General features: G+C 48.5%; 1 protein-coding gene across 1 annotated transcript; it reads left to right on the top strand.

Annotated features, from left to right (window-relative positions):
- Positions 1–8367: 8367 nt before the first annotated feature.
- Positions 8368–17303, top strand: LOC137752431 (cytochrome P450 2A13-like). Its single transcript, XM_068527137.1, is given in 10 exon segments — positions 8368–8547; positions 8839–9001; positions 9917–10066; positions 10321–10481; positions 11686–11862; positions 13050–13176; positions 13628–13815; positions 14364–14505; positions 15029–15207; positions 17286–17303. Coding segments are annotated over 10 exon segments (1485 nt in total).
- Positions 17304–17313: the final 10 nt, after the last annotated feature.

The following is a 17313-nucleotide window of genomic DNA, read 5'->3' as shown; positions in this document are numbered from 1 at the left end:
GGGGTTGCTGCTGCCACCCCAATCCCCAGGCACTGAACACTACTGCTTTGGGACTCTTGACCCATTGAAGCCACCGTGGGCAACCTCCTAATTGTGTCTGTGGTTTTGTGTCACATCCTCCAGCAAGAGTCAAAGTTCCCAGCAGGATGATCCAGTTAGCCAAGCCACAGTCAGAATGTGGTGAGGAAGAATTAATGGTACCCCTTCAGCTGCTGTGGTGGGAGACAAAGACTTTCCCCTGATGAAGAGTCACACAATATGGGATTTTCTAAAATTGGAAGAGTTTTGAGACTGGGTATGTGATAAAGAACAAATGCCATGATGGACAGTATGTAATTTGAGTCCTTCAGGAAACAGAGGTTTAGACAGAGCTGGGAGTGCATCATTTTATTGGGGGGTAATGTGTGGGAAAGACAAAAGAGGAAGAAAGCAGAGTGGGTCAGGAAAAGTCTTCAGACCAGGATACAGATCTGACACCCATGAAAGGAAAGAAGGGAGGGAGAAGAGTTGGGCAGTGAGAGACTAGGACCACCATGGAGAGTCACCTAATGGGTACCTCTGTAGTGAAGATTGCTGTTAGGGGTGTCTCACGTTGGACAAGAAATGGTAATGCCTTGTACCCACCTTCACTTTTATTGATGAGGAGAGTCAATTAGATACTTCCTAGAAATTCCAAGAGCTATAAGGCACCGTAGTCATTCAACACACATTCCTATTCTAAATGGGGCCCTGTGGAAGGAACTGATGCCATAAAGGTGACCAAGATAGATTCATTCAGTGACCTCATGGGGCTCACAGTGAAGTGAAGAAGGCTAACATCTCTGGACAGTGACAGCAAGAGTAGCCAGGGCTCTGATGGAAGGACAGGATAGTGTCGAAGGCTATGATGCAAGAAGAGAAGCCCAAGGGTTTGGGGTGACACCAGATGGTACGAGAAAGTTTTGAGAGAGTCGATATCCCTTTTATTTCCTTGGAGTAAGTTTATCTCAGAAATTAGGTGAATCAATTGTCTTTATACTTTCACTGACAGGAAGAACACATCAGGATATATGAGTCAGAGAGGACATTTTCTTTACTTTTTTTTGGCTTTTAAAAAGGTTTTATTGGGATAAAATTCACATGTCATAAAATTCACCCACTTAAAGTGTATAATTGAATGTTTTTTGATACATTCATAGATAGGTGCAATCATCACTGCAGTCGATTTTGGAACATTTTCATCACCTCAAAAATGAACCTCATACCTTCTAGGTGTCACTCCCCTACTCTGTCACCCCACACCCCACCCTAAGCAACAACTAATCTACTTTCTATCTCTATAGGTTCTCTGTTCTTGACTTTCATATAAATGGAATCACGCAATATGTGGTCTTTTGTGACTGGCTTCTTTTGCCTAGCATAATGTTTTCAAGGTTCCTGCTAGTGACAGTATGTATCAGTACTTTATTCCTTTTTATGGCTGAATACAATTCAATTGTATGGATATACCATATTTTGCTTATCCATTTTTCTGTTAATGGATGTATTAGCTTGCTAAGACAGGTAGCTTCCTAGGTACCATATCAAAGTATCACAAACTGAGTGGCTTTAAAAAAAAACAACAACAGAAACTTTGGCCATGGCTCAAGACTTGGCTCCTGAAAATAACCCCCACTGGCCTTCAAAGTCAAATGTTCTGGGGGCTCATCTTCCTGCTGCAGGACCCCCTGGCTGGGGAGCCCAGTGTGGGGTTTGGAACCCCTCGGTCCTTGGCAGGAATCTCTACAATTGTAATTGTCCTCCTGTTTGTGGGTTGCCCACCTGGGGGTATAGGTCTTGACTATGCTGCATCTCTGCCCTTCCTACCCACATCATTGTGGTTCCTTCTTTATACCTTTAGCTGTAGAAGATCTTTTCTGCTAGTTTTCAGGTCTTTCTCATCAATAGTGGCTCTGTAAATAGTTGTAATTTTGGTGTGCCTGTGGGATGAGGTGCGCTCAGGGTCTTCCTGCTTTGCCATCTTGGCCACTTTAGCAGGTGTTCTATTAATAGTTGCTAAATAAATGAACCACGTGTCCAAATTTTCTTTCCATTTCCCAGTCCTACTCTGAATAGTCTCTCCTCTTAAGAGCATAGCTTTTCTAACACTCTCTCCAATGAAAGTTACTCATTCAACCACCTCCAATGAGTCTCAGGGTCAGAATTAGGGTCAATACCTCTTATGTCTCAATACCATTTTGACATCCTTGAGCACAGACATAACAGGTGTTTTTAAAATTTTGTCTGCTAAATTCCAACATTAGGGTCATGCTAGTGTTGTTCTCCATCAATTTCCTTTTCTCTTGAGTATGGTTATATTTTCCCGTATCTTCATATGCCTAGTAATTTTGGATTTTATCCTGGATATTGCAAGTGGTACATTGTAGAGACTCTGGATTCTGTTATGTTCTGCTGAAGAATATTGATTTATTTTGTTTTGTTTTCAGGGAGCAGTTAATTTGACTGAGCTCAAAGGCTCAGCTCTGAAATCTTATTTCAGTTCTTTTAGCCTTGGCTGACACCGCTTGGAGTTTTCCAGCACATAAATAGTTCAACAATCAGTCAGAAATTTGGACAGAGTTTATACATAGAATTTGGGGCTCCCCCTCTCTGTCTCTCTCCTTTTTTGAGATTCTACTGCCACTACCACCAGGTGTTATAATCACCCTAAACTCTGTCCTCTGGTTCTTCAAGTCAGAAAAATTCCAATGTTTCTATCTGTGTTTTAGCCACCTCCACGGCACCTTCCAGGGCTTGCCTTCAGGCCAAAATGTATAATAAACAGGAAATTCTCTTCCTCTAGCTCCCTTCAGTATCTGCCTGCTTTATTCACTTTTCGGCAATTTCAGGGAATTGGGGTTTTTTTTAATGCTTTATTCTGAGTTTATAGTTGTTATTTTCAGGATACTTGTCCCTATAGAAGCTACTCAACCATAACCAGAATCAGAAACTCCTCAGAGCACGTCTAGAGTATGACCACAACATCCACTTATAAAAGTTCTTTCTGGGCTTCCCTGGTGGCACAGTGGTTGAGAATCTGCCTGCTAATGCAGGGGACACGGGTTCGAGCCCTGGTCTGGGAAGATCCCACATGCCGCGGGGCAACTGGGCCCGTGAGCCACAATTACTGAGCCTGCGCGTCTGGAGCCTGTGCTCCACAACAGGAGAGGCCGCGATAGTGAGAGGTCCGCGCACTGCGATGAAGAGTGGCCCCCGCTTGCCACAACTAGAGAAAGCCCTCGCACAAAAACAAAGACCCAACACAGCCAAAAATAATAAATAAATACCACTTCTGTGCAACGACTCCCACATTAAAAAAAAAAAAAAAAATTCTTTCTTTTTTGAGTCTGCCTCCTTCATCCCTGTCATCTAGCAAACTTTGCCCCCTCTCTCTACTCCAAGACCTGACATTCTTCTGAGAAGGAGCCACTTCAGTGGCCATGGGCATGAGCTGTCCAAACAATCAGACAAAAGGAAACTTGACTTTGTTCTCTTTTTTGGCCTTCTACTTCACTGCATTCCAGCCCACCCTCCCACCAGCCCTACCCTGATCTTTGTCATCACTGAAATCTGAAACACAAACATCTCACTCCCCGACCAAACCCCTTGCTCTCCAGGCTCACTCACCATTTCACTGCCAATAGCCTGGATGGTAACACTGGTTGAGCAGGTCTTTGGTTAATGTTCCAAAGAATACAAAAACAATAAAAGGTCAAGTCTCCTCCCTATTAAGAGACCTTTTAAATATACATCTTTAACATTTTGGAATGTTTTGTTTCAGGCTTACAAGGAATTTTTTCAAAAACCACAGGCTAGGGGCTTCCCTGGTGGCGCAGTGGTTGAGAATCTGCCTGCCAATGCAGGGGACGCGGGTTCGGGCCCTGGTCTGGGAGGATCCCACATGCCGCGGAGCAACTAGGCCCGTGAGCCACAATTGCTGAGCCTGCGCGTCTGGAGCCTGTGCTCCGCAACAAGAGAGGCCGCGATAGTGAGAGGCCCGCGCACCGCGATGAAGAGTGGCCCCCACTTGCCGCAACTAGAGAGAGCCCTCGCACAGAAACGAAGACCGAACACAGCCATAAATAAATAAATAAATAAATAAAATTTTTAAAAAAATAATTAAAAAAAAAAAAGCCACAGGCTATCAAGGACAGTTTTCTGATGGTTCATAAAGAAGAAAAGGTGGAGCTTGGCAGTCTAGAGTGGTGGTGAAGAGCATGAAAGTTAGTCAGTCACACGAGGCCATGTTCAGGCTCTACCTTTATTGCCTGTGAAACCCAAAGCAACTCACTTCCAACTCTTTGGACCTTACTTAACTCATTTGCAAAATGGGGATGACAAAACCAGCACCATAGGCTTGCTATGAGGACTTTAATAAGATCACACTCATTAAAAATGTCACACAGTAAGATGCTAAGTTCAATGAATGATATCACTATTGCAGTACTAGTATTTAAATTTAAAACAAGAAGGCTAACTTAAGATTCTCATTTAGGGAATTCCCTGGCAGTCCAATGGCTAGGACTCCATGCTTTCACTGCCAAGGGTGTGGGTTCAGTCCCTGGTCAGGGAACTAAGATTCCCACAAGCCACACGGTGTGGCCAAAAGAAAAAAAAAAAAAAGATTCTTGTTTGGAAATTTGTTGGAACTAGTTAGAGGTGGTGGTTTCTCAACACAGTGAATGTACCAAATGCCGCTGAACATTTTATGGTGTATAAATTTCACTTCAGTTTTTAAAAAAAGATTCTCATTTGGACAGGGTCATACATTTCAGGCACACTTGTGGGCATGAGCCAGGTTCTTCCTAAGAGTTTTGGTTCAGGCTAGGGGGTAGAGGATAGAGAGTTAATTGATAAAGTTGGGACAGGGAGCAGGGAGGTGTTACTGTGAAATATACCTGTTCTGTTCCATCCATCTCACATATCCAAGACCTGGCTCGGACCGCCCTGCTCTCTTCCCTTACCTGTGAACTCATCCCACAAGACCCAGTTCAAATGACACCTCCCCTACCAGGCCTTCCCAATCCTCAACCCTAAGTAGTAATTTATTACTAATAATTACTAATTAAAACTAATGGCATCATTGAGGACTTTAATTTATCCAGGTCTGCTCTCCCACTAGTCTAAGAAATCCCTAAGAGCAGGGACTATGCCATGGTTCAACACGTCCAAAGTTGAGCTCGTTTTCTCTTGCCTCAGACCTGCTCTTGACCTGTGTCCCCAAACCAATAAACAACACTACCATCTCTCCCCAACACTAGCCTCCTCCCTCACCACAGCAAAGTCAACATATAACCAAGGAAGAATTAGTTCTTCCTTCCATATCTTTCTCCAACCCACCCTCTCTCCCCATCCCCATGGTCCTGTCCTCTCTCACCTGTACAAGTCACTTCCTCATCTCTCGGCTTATGGTCTCATCTCCAAAAATCTGAAGACTCCCCGTAGCTTCAGGACAGAGCTTCTATGACTTCTATGAGAGTCCAAACTCCCCCAACCCAGTTGCATATGGTCCACCAGATCGGACACCTGCTCATGGCTCCAGACTCACCAGTGAACACGGCGCCAGATCTCTGTGCTCTAACAAGCTCTCAACCATGCTCCACGGGCCTCTGGCCTTTATACAAGCTGATTCCTCTGCCTGGAACTCTCCCTCCCAACTCTCCCTATCCTTCCATGGAAAAATTCCTACTGAGCCCTCTAGTGGTTTACCCAGAAGCAACAAGGTTGAATCAGGTGTCCCAACCCTGAGCCCCGCCACCTTGACCTTGACCTTTCTGCCTGTGCCTCCTCATCCCAGTTCTGAGCCCTCTGCCTGTGCCCCCCCCCATCTTGACCTTGACCCCTCTGCCTGTGCCTTCTCATCCCAGCACTATCCATTCTGAGCTGTCCTTGTCTGGTGACTGATCTGTCTCCCCCTCTGGAGTGAGAGCTCCATGAGGGCAGGTCCCAGGGCTGTCTTGGTCACCCCTGTGCCCTCAACATCACCCAGCACAAGCTGGCATGAAGTAGTGGGTTCAATAAACACTGGTTGAATGCCTCTATTAAAAGGCTTAAGAGCCTGGGGATAATACTGTGGGAAAGAGAATTTTCTGAGAAATAGTTGATCCAATGGGAGTGACCTACCTCAGAATGTTCTCAGAACACATCTGTCCTATGGAAGTTTTTCTACTTAGTATGACCCTTGAAGACTGAAGGAGGTAATATCCTGAAAAATAAGGGAACTATTTGTTGGTTTGTTTTTTAAGAAGGGAAATGGAGGGACTTCCCTGGCTGTCCAGTGGTTAAGTATTCACCTTCCAATGCAGGGGGTGCGGGTTCGATCCCTGGTGGGGGAGGTAAGATTCCACATGCCTCACCGGCAAAAAGCCAAAACATAAAACAGAAGCAATATTGTAACAAATTCAATAAAGACTTAGGGAAATGGAGCTGGGCCAGGGCTCTTGGAATCCAAACACAGAAAGGAACAAGCAGATCTCAGACATTCCCATGTTCACAACGTGGCCTGCATGCCTACATACCACACCAGAATAAACACACAAAAACATCCATACACTTATGTATAGTCACAAGTTGTACATGCACACACATAGATGTGAATACACAGTCTACGTGTTGGACCCAGAGACACACATGTAAATATCCCCCAACAGACATATATCCCAAAGCATGTACTCATGTTACCCACAGGCAGATGCAGAGATTGGCATGCATTCAGGCACACTGGCAACGGACACATTCACATCCTGTCAGGCACTCACACAGATGTGCACATATAGCCATAAAGAGGTATAGATACTCACTTATGCACAAACACACACTGCACAAAGATGCATAAGTGATAGGAGTCCTGTAACTCTTTGTTCCGGCACTATTGGCCCTTTGAGTTTATCTTGTTCTTTGTTCTTGGATCACACCACACATACCTGGACTTAATCTTCACAGTTGGTGTTTACCAGGGGTAACCAACATTATTAAGGAAAAATGTCAGTGAGGGAAAAACAGCAGGACCACTCCTCTTTTCTCTACTCCCACTTTCAGCATCCCAGGGCCCCTCTCTGCTTCTGACACTGGAGTTTACCCAAATCTCTCCTGACATAGTTCTCTCTGCCTGCTAATAACAGCCCTGACACACCAGGAATCATGTCTAACGGGGACTTCACACACCCTCAAATACAACCTTCTCTTCCCAAATACTCCCTTTCCACTGGTGGGGAAACGCAATCGCAGGAAGGGGAAGTGAGTGCAGAGCAGGAGAGAAAGGGTTCACATGTGTGCCCCTTGCCCACTCTCTGTTTTCTGTCCTCAGTATACCCACATGTAAAATGGGAAACATTAATAATAATAATAATAATAATAATAATAATAATAATAATAATAATAATAATAATGGAAATGATACAATTGATGTAGTGGGCTTCCCTAAGGATCTGGGTTGGGAACCATTGGGGCTCTCTGTGAATTCTAATCCTTGAGACAGTTGGGATTTTTCAGTATCATATTGGTGTTTGTTACTATTTCCAAGCCCTGGCCAGTCCCTCTGCCAGCTGAGACCGTGAGTTACTCTTCTCCAGTTCTGTGGGAAGTTCCATGGAAGTGCAGCTATGGTCTTCTACCTCTTGCCCAGCCACAGATAGTCAGTTTTATGACCCCTATCCTGACCTCACTTTGAGGTCCCAATGAGAATTCTGGGAATCAAGAGGCAGCATTGTGTCCAAAGTAAAAGCAGGTCAACATCTGGGGTCAGATGCTGACCCCATGATCCAGCTGGACTCTCCTCCCAGGAACACCGCATCCACAGCCCGGGGTCCTTTCTCACCTCAAGACCCTCAAACCCATTCCCTGGAATCTCCCCCCACTATGAGACCCTTCACCTACATCTCTCCTCACCAAAAGACCCCCAAATCCACAGCCACACATCCTGTTTCATTCTAATACCCTTATATCCAGATCCTTGAATTCTTCTTTCCCAAGACCCCAAAATCCACCACTTTGGGGTCCCTTCTCACTCTGAGATCCCAAATCCAAAGCTCAGGGGCTCCCCCAAGCAAATATTCCAAAATCTTCAATTCTGGAACTTACCTACTGTCCTCCACAGCCTAGGGCAGTCCCTCCCGAGGGAACCACAAATCCCATATTGGGGCCCACTCTCTGTTAATCTGATCTGAGGTCCCCCTCCTCCTTCCTTGCTGGCTCTGTCCCAAGCTAGGTGGGGAGCATAGAGGGGAGTATAGTTGGGAGGTGAAATGAGACAATTATGTAATCAGGACCAAAGTCGGCCCTTCTCTCCCAGGTAGTATAAAAGCAAACCATCCCAGACATCACCAACTGACTGTCACCCCCAGTGCCACCATGCTGGCCTCAGGGCTGCTTCCTGTGGCTTTGCCGGCCTGTCTGACTATACTGGTCTTGATGTCTGTCCGGCGGCAGAGGAAGCTCCAGGGGAAACTGCCTCCTGGACCCACCCCTTTGCCCTTCGTCGGGAACTACCTGCAGCTGAACACCAAGCAGATGTACAACTCCTTCATGAAGGTGTCCCAAGGCAGAGAGATGGGCGGGATGGGTTAGGGGTGGTGGCCTGCCCAGTTTGGTTGGGGCTTTGTGTCTGGGAATTGACAACGTTGGACCGGAGTCATAGGAAAGGAAAGGGGAGTTTTAAAGATTCAGCATCAGGGTCCTGGCCAGGAAAGACCACATCTTGGGATGTCCAGCTCCTTGACTGTCAGAACCTGTAGGGAAATGCATCTCGGTATGTGAGATCTGGGTACAGGGCCAGTTCAAAGTAGAGGCTGCTCTCTAACCACTCCCACTCACCTCCATCAGATCAGCGAGCGCTATGGCCCTGTGTTCACGGTCCTCCTGGGGCCCTGGTGGGTCGTGGTGTTGTATGGATATGACATTGTGACGGAGGCTCTGGTGGACCAGGCTGAGGAATTCGGTGGACGAGGCAAGCAGGCTAACTTCAACAGCCTCTTCAAAGGCTATGGTGAGGGGGACCTCGGAGCGGGGGGGCAGGGGGGTGTGGTCAGGCAGACTTGATGGCTTCAGTGTCCCCAGCCTTCTTCTCCTGACTTCCTCTGGTATTCTCTGTCCCCATTCCTGTTAATTGTTGCCGCCCCCTCTGTCTCTAATTTGTCTTAGCATTTCTGCATCTCTATTTCTCCCTGCCTCTCTCTCCCCTATCTCCCTGTTCTCTTTCACTAGATGTCTCTTCTTTCTCTGGATCTCTTAGAAGCTCTTGGGACTTCTGCTTTGGAACCCTGGTCTTCTATCTCCATATGCCTTTTTGTCTTTTTCTCCTTTTCAACTTCTGTGCTTCCCCAGGCTTCTCTCCCCTTCCCTCTCTCTCTTCTTTCTTAGTCTTAGAATCTCACATTACTTCTGTTTCAAAATCCCCATGCCTCCATCTCCTGGTGACAGTCTCTCCTCCTCCCAGACCCTCTCCGTTTCTCTCTCCTTATTTTTCTCTCTTCTCCAGCTCAGTTTTAGAATCCTTCACAATTGTTATATCCGCCTCCCAGATCTCCAAGTATCTCACTTCCCCTCCTTCCCTCCTCTGTCTCTTTCTCTTCCTGTGTGTGTCTCTGTATCTCTCTTTTCTCGGTGTTATCTTTCCTGCCTCTCTCCTTCTGATTCTGTTCTTGCAACTCGGTCTCTGTCTCTTTCTGCGTTTCTCTGAGTTGTATGTCTCTCTCTGTCTCTGTCTCTCTCTTTCTCCCCCGCCCACCCCCCTCCTTCCCTCCCTTGCTTCCTCCCACCCTCTTTCCCTCCCTCCCCACCCCTCCCCTCCCGGCTCCATCTCCCACTCGCTCTCTGCCCACCTTTCTCTCGCTCTCCGGCTCTCCGGGCCAGGCGGCTGGTCTGGGCCTGCCCCGCCCCGACGCCTACGCTCCCTCTGCAGGCTTGGCGTTCGGCAACTGGGAGCGCGCCGAGCAGCCCCGGCGCTTCTCCGTTACCACACTGCGGGACTTCGGCGTGGGCAAGCGCGGCATCGAGGAGCGCATCCAGGGGGAGGCGGGCTTCCTCATCGAGGTCTGCCGGGGCACGCGCGGTGAGTGGGGGGACCCCGGAGAGCGCGAGGAGGAGGAGGAGGAGGAGGAAGACAGCCGGCACCGACACACGCATTCTGGCCCCGGAAGGGGTCCAGGTTGGGCGAAGGCGTCCGGCCTCCCAGCTCTGGGGTCTGAGGCTGGAAGTCTGGCTCAACACTTCCGTGCCCTCCTCAAATTCGCAGACTGGCATCAGACCGCCAAGCTGACTCTCCCCCAAATCCCTGTCTCTCCCCAACCCCACCCCGTCCCCCAGGCGCCTTCCTCGATCCCACCTTCTTCCTGAGCCGAACCGTCTCCAATGTCATCAGCTCCATCGTCTTCGGGGGCCGCTTTGACTACGAGGACAAAGAATTCCTGTCACTGCTGCGTAGGATGCTGGGAAGCTTCCAGCTCACAGCTATGTCTACCGGCCAGGTAACCCGTCCCAGCCTGGCTCTACCATGCCTCTACCTCAACCTGCCAACTGCTCCTCCACACCAAGACAGGCGCCCCAAACTCCCATCCTCCAACAGACAGGATCCCCTCAAAACCAGCCCCCCACTCTCGGACAACTGAACAGTTGCACCAGAACCCGGGACAGGTGCCCAATACTCAGTCTCCAAGCACACCTGGATATGTCAAAAGATGCTCCCCGCGCCAAAAAAAAAAAAAAAAAATGAACGAAAAAAAATAGACATTGCAGGCAAGATACATGTGCTCAACCCAGCTTTCTCTTCTCACCAGCGCGGGTGTCCTCACCCCAACTTACCTTAATATCTAACAGATGCTCCCTTTTAAGATATTCTATCTTTCCATCTGAATTTCTTAACACCTGGACAAGTGATCACCTCAGCCCGCTTCCTGAACACCTGGTGCCGGAAAATTCAGCCCAGCAAAATCATTTGTTATCTACACAGGTGTCCCAAACCAGCCCACTAGAATATCTAGACAGTGCCCCCTACCCAGCTTGCTTAAATATCTCAACATTTAGACAGGTACCCCAAACCAAGACCCCTAAACATGTAAACACCTGGACAGATTGTTCCCCAAGCACCCAAATAAGTGTCTTCCAGCCCAGCTCACTCAAATACCTACAGAAGTGCCCCCTATTGGCCCATTTGAATATATGAACACCTGAACAGGTATCTCCCCACTTTAACACCTGCACAGCAGCCCCACTTTAATACCTCAACACCTGTACAGAAGCCCCCAATCCAGATCCCCTAAATATCCACACAGTTGTTTCCAACTGAGACCACCTGAATGCCTAAACACTTAGGTGACCTCCCCCTTCCAAGTCCCACCTAAACAGCTAAGCACCTGGACAGGTGTCTCCCAAGCCAACCTCACCTGAATATATGAACACCAGATGTATGCTCCAATCCAGCATCACCTGAACTTCTGAAACCTGGATATGTGTCCCAGGCCATCTCACTTTAATTCTTGGACAGGGACCCTCACACTTAACTCATGTGAAAACTTAGATATCTATTCCCATCCAGCCCCATCGAAATACCTAAACATCTGGGTAGGTGCCTTTAACCCAGGGCCTTCCTTGCCCTGCGACAGGTCCGACTCCCACTGGGTCCTGAGCACTGACAGCTGTCCTTCCCTTCCCTTCTTCTCTCCCCACCCTCAGCTCTGTGAGATGTTCTACTCAGCGACGAAACACCTGCCAGGGCCCCAGCAACAGGCATTTAAGGAGCTGCAGGGGCTGGAGGACTTCATAGCCGAGAAGGTGGAGCAGAGCCAACGCGCTCTGGATCCCAACTCCCCATGGAACCTCATCGACTCCTTCTTCATCCGCATGCAGGAGGTACACGCCAGCAGCCAGTAAGGAGAGGTCCAAAGCCAAGCAGAGGGAAAGCAGGCTGGGGGTGGTGGAGAACAGAGGCCCATTGAAATCATCCCCCATCCTAATAATTCTCACAATCCCAATGATAATTAACCATCACTGTTCCATCTACTGAGCCCTTGTCCTCAGGCAGGACTTGTGCATGCAAATCATAATAGCAAGCATTTCTACAACACTGCCATGTACCAGGCACTAATTTAAATGCTTTATGGTATCCACCTATTTAGCACACACCTATTTAGCTCTTGGAGTAGGCTCTCTATTATGACCCCGATTTTACAAATGAGGAAACTGAGGCCCAGAGAGTATAAGTGCCCAGTCTGAGGTCACACAGCGAGGAAGCAGTGGACCCTAGCTCAGACCCTTCTCTGACTCTAAGGTTGGTGCTTTTCACCACCTTGCACTCACCTTTCGTTCCCTGGTATCAGATACACCTGTGTGGACAGGGGACCTGGCTTTACTATGCAACAGTGGAGGGTCCCCACCCCCATCTGGATGTCAGTCTCCCTTCTATGATGGAAGGAGATGGGGCTTTATGGAGTCTGAAGTTGAAGGTGAAAGGATCCAGGGAGGGATTTCTCCATAGTAAGCGTCAATATTTTTAGTGAAGGAATATGCTGCTGTTGCTTAAAATTCTGCATCTGTGTCTCAGAAAATGTGTCTCTCTTTAACGCTCTCATTCTGTCATGCCATCTCTCTGTCCCCCTTTCTCACTCGCTGCCTCTCTATCCTTCTGTTTCTAAACATTCCTACCATTTAAAAAATGACAACTAAGCTGATAATTAAAGGACAAATAGTCAGCTGGGAAAGTGTGTGAGGAGGGCATTTTGGGGCAAAGCCTGCAGCCTGGGCAAAGGCCTGGAGGCCCGGAGAGAGCCTGGCAGAAATAGAGTCCCTCGGACTTCCCTGGTGGCGCAGTGGTTAAGACTCCGCACTCCCGCTGCAGGGGACACGGGTTCGATCCCTGATCGGGGAAGTTCTGCATGCCCCAAGGTGGTGCCACAAAAAAAAGAAAAAGACAAAGAAATAGAGTCTCTCTTCCCACCTTTGGTCTGGATCTAAAAGAGGCAGGTCCAAAAGGAAAACCCCCAGAAGGGCCCTGAGAGCATGGGGGAGTGGGCTCAGCCTTAAGCCCCCTCTCCACGCAGGAGAAGAAGAACCCTAACACGGAGTTCTACTTGAAGAACCTGGTCCTGACCACACTGAACCTCTTCTTTGCGGGCACTGAGACGGTCAGCACGACCCTGCTGCTCATGAAGCACCCAGATGTGGAGGGTAAGGCTGGAGGGGGCAAGGAAGTGGGGGCCACAGACCCTCAAAATTCCTCTAAGCCCGCTGCAACGGTCCCACCTCTCCCAGGTCCCTGGACCCTCAGACATGCCCTGCTATCCAGGGACAAGGTGATATTCGCTGATAGGCACCAGCCGAATTTCACCAGCTGTTAAAATATTGAAAATATCTGAACTGATCGGTGTATAGTTCCCACACGGAACCAACCAAGTGCCCACTGCCTGCTCCTCCAGACCACCCCCCAAGACTCTTCCCTTGCACCTCCCCTGTGATTTTGGCAGGACCAGGTGAACAAGACCCTGCACCAACAGTGCCTATGGCCTGAATGTTCTATGTCCATGTCACATGTGGATGTCATGCATGTTGTACCTACTTGGACAATCATCCCTGCCCTGAGTCCTCACAATAGCTAAACACAATCCCCCTCTTCCCCAAGCCAAAACCCATGAGGAGATTGACCACGTGATTGGCAAGAGCCATCAGCCCAAGTTCAAGGATGGAGCCAAGATGCCCTACACAGAGGCGGTGATCCACGAGACCCAGAGATTCTGAGACATGATCCCCGTGGGCCCGGCCCGCAGAATCACCAAGGATACCGAGTTTCGAGACTTCCTCCTCCCCAAGGTGCTGCCCCACCCAGCCTAAAGGGATCTCCAACCCACTCCCTGTGACCCCGCACCCTGTTCCCCTTAGAAGCTTCCCAGCCCCTGTCCCGCTCCCTCAAAGACCTTCCCAACTACTGTGTCCCTTCCACCTTCCCACTCAGAGACTCCTGAATCCCATATCTCCCCAGACCTCTTGCCTCAGGGAATATGAACCCTATGTCCCCCCAAAATTCTTGTCTCAAGAGACATAACCCCCTTGTTCCCCCAACCTCCTGCCTTGGGAGACACGAACTGCATGTCCGTGAAACCTTCTGCCCCAGGAGACACAGAGCCCATGTTCCTCAAATTTCCCTTCTCAGGGGACATGAACCCCATGGCTGCCAAACTTCCTGTCTCGGGACCATGAATCTCATGTCCCCCAAAGCTCCTCCCTCAGAGGACCCCAACTCCCATGCCTCCCACTTCCCTTCACCTAGGTCACACAAATTCCCCCTCCACCCCCAGGTGCTTTCAGCACACCCATCCCCAACTCTACCTTATCAAAGTCCCCTCCCTCCTCCCAACCAGGGCACCGAAGTGTTCCTTACGCTGGGCTCCGTGCTGAGAGACCCCAAGTTCTTCTCCAACCAGCGAGATTTCAACCCCCAGCACTTCCTGGATGAGAAGGGGCAGTTTAAGAAGAGTGATGCTTTTGTGCCCTTCTCCATCGGTAAGACACACTGCCAAGCCAACACCACCAGGGGCCTCCTTCATCTCTAAGGTGTAACCTAGTAACTTTCTCCAACTTGGAAGTCCCTCTTACCATATACCCTGGAGCCAACCAGCTGCAACCCCCATAACTACCAAGAACCTGGGCCCAGGCAAAAGAAAAGGGATGATCGTACCCATTTCAGAGATGGGGAATATCATGGCCCAGAGTGAGCCAGAGATTTGTCCAAGGTCACTTAAATTCTTCAGATTCCTAGAAAGGCGATGGCACAGCAGCCATATTTGAGTGTGTATTTGAGGAGAAGGGGCACCTAAAGTTCCCATTGCTACAGCCTGTTTTGCTTCACCCCACCCCATGTTCTAGGGAGACAGGCTCAGAGAGGAGTAGCAACTTCTCTGAAAGTCTCTCAGGCCTCGATATTCCAGTCCGTCCTCCCTGGGAGAATACAGCCGGGGGTCGGTAGTGGGGTCAAGGTAGCAATGAGAACAAGCCTCACCTCCATGCCTCCCTGCTGTTCCTTCAGGAAAGTGGTACTGTTTCGGAGAAGGCCTGGCTAGAATGGAGCTCTTTCTCTTCCTCACCACCATCATGCAGAACTTCCGCTTCAAGTCCCCACAGTTGCCCCTGGACATCGACGTGTCCCCCAAACACGTGAGCTTTGTCACCATCCCACGAAACTACACCATGAGGTTTCCTGCCCCGGTGAGCCAGGGTTGTGCCAGGGTGGGGCTGGTGGGAGGAGCAAATGGGGGAGGGAGGGGTGGGGCGGGGTTAGGTGAGGGGCGGGGCTAAGGATGGGGGGATGATGGATGGGGGTCAGGGGAAGGAAGGGGCAAGGTGGATAGGAGAGGAAGAAACAAACGGACTCTGTTCACCTTGCTAGAGGTGGGTTGAGAGGAAAAGAAACCTTATACTATACTTTGAATAGTAACAATAACAGATATTATTTATTGAGCAAGTACACTGTGTCAGCTCTATGCTAAAAGCGTCATATACTCACCTCACTTAATGCTCACAAACCTATGTCACAGGGAACAGTATTCATGCCCATTTTACAGGTAACAAAGATGAGGTCCAGAGAGTTTAAGTCTCTATCTGAGGTCCCACAGAACACAAGTAAGTACTCAGCAAGTACATGAACACAGATCTATATAGGGATGGCTATACTTAGCCCACAGTCATTTGGGCAGATTCTTAAAAAACACCCCTTCCTCAAGTGAAAAAACAACAACTTATCATACTATTACACAACCTGAACAGCTCTGTCCAGGAGATTTTTTTCCAGAGCCCTCACAGGCAGCTGACCTGGCTTCACTACACACTTGCCCACACCCTTGCTCACTCGTGCACACTTTGGATGCCAGAGCATATTTCGTCCCCACCACCAGATAAGGCTACTGTGTCCGATCAGAGTCAGACCTGGGGACAGGAGTCAGACTTCTTAAAGAATTGGGTGGGAGAGAGAAACATTTTCAGAGAAAATGCCAGGAGAAGTTTGGAAGCAGCACAGCCATGTCTGTGTGTGTGCGCATGTGTGCATGCAGGCATTCGAGTATATGATTGCATGTTCTCCTGAGTGTATACATATTTCCTATGAGTTTCTGAAGGTGGGGCTCTCTCTGGTGGATCTGAGATCTGTGAGAGTCTGAATCACCTGCTTACTCTCAGATAAGTTAGCGTTATGTCCCCTTAGAAGTGGCATCCTTCAGCATTGCACAATCTGAACATTCATACACATCAGCTTTAGATCTTTGTGTTAGATCTAGAGTTAGATCTAACCTTAGATCTAAATGCTACACAGATCCCCGCATCCACAAAACTTGCCACACTTGAAGGACCAGTGATTGAGGTCAAGTGAGAGGAAAGCTGGTCCTTTGAACCCTGCAAGTTTCATAACAGGCTATGATTCTCAAGTTTCTCAATTTCCATGATCTGTGTTTGGCAACTTGGTTTCCACAAATTGGCTGCTTCCTACTCATTGGAGGGAAATAAGGATCCACAGGGTCACACTCTTTATTATTACAAACACACTATTTAACAATCCAGAGTCAGAATCAAACTTTATCCATCCCTGTGCATGTCACTTTAAAAGGTTTCTAGAAACCTCACCTGGGGGAATCTTAGAATTGTGGCATAACTAAACAGTCGAATCTTGGAACGGCAGAGTCCACAATTCATAATCTTGGAATCTCGGATTCCCAGAACCTTAGACTCAGAACATTTGAATTACTGATGCTTGGAACTCTTGATGCTTAGAATTTTAGCATCAAAGCTTCCTTTGCCCACATCCTTGGGAACTTCATTCCCAGCCCCTCTGGTGGCAGACGTCAGATCTCCAAGCTGAAAGTTCCTTCTGAGAAAGAGTCAAGAGAGGAAAGGAGGGGCTGGAACTAGCTGGGTTCTGCCAATGAGGCATATCTCCAGGGGAAGATAGAGTGGCTAGTAAGTCTTTGCCCAGCAAGAAGGGAGACGAGAGGGAAGAGAGAACAAGTATTAATCTCCAGTGTCCTCAAACTTACACCTGAAAAGGGAAAAGCAGGAGTCCATCAAGGCATTACCAAAGGTGCCAAGAGAAGTCACATTCTAGCCACCAATGCCTCGATCTCACCTGTCCAGATAGGGCAGTCTCAGCTTTGTTGCTCTGGAAGAGCCAGTGACCCAGCCCAGCAAAGAGACAGTGCTGGGGCGGAGGTGTTAACAGGAGCCCTGGATTCTGGTCCAGGCTTTGCTGCTAACTCTTTGGGCCTTCCTGAGCCTCTCATCTGTCTCCTTCCTCACAGGAATTATTTGAAGATTGAAACATAGCCT

Source organism: Eschrichtius robustus, chromosome 19 (assembly GCF_028021215.1).
Source record: "Eschrichtius robustus isolate mEscRob2 chromosome 19, mEscRob2.pri, whole genome shotgun sequence".
Classification (NCBI taxonomy): Eukaryota; Metazoa; Chordata; class Mammalia; order Artiodactyla; family Eschrichtiidae; genus Eschrichtius; species Eschrichtius robustus.
The sequence above is the reverse complement of the archived record's forward strand: the minus strand, read 5'-3'. Positions and strand labels throughout refer to the sequence as shown.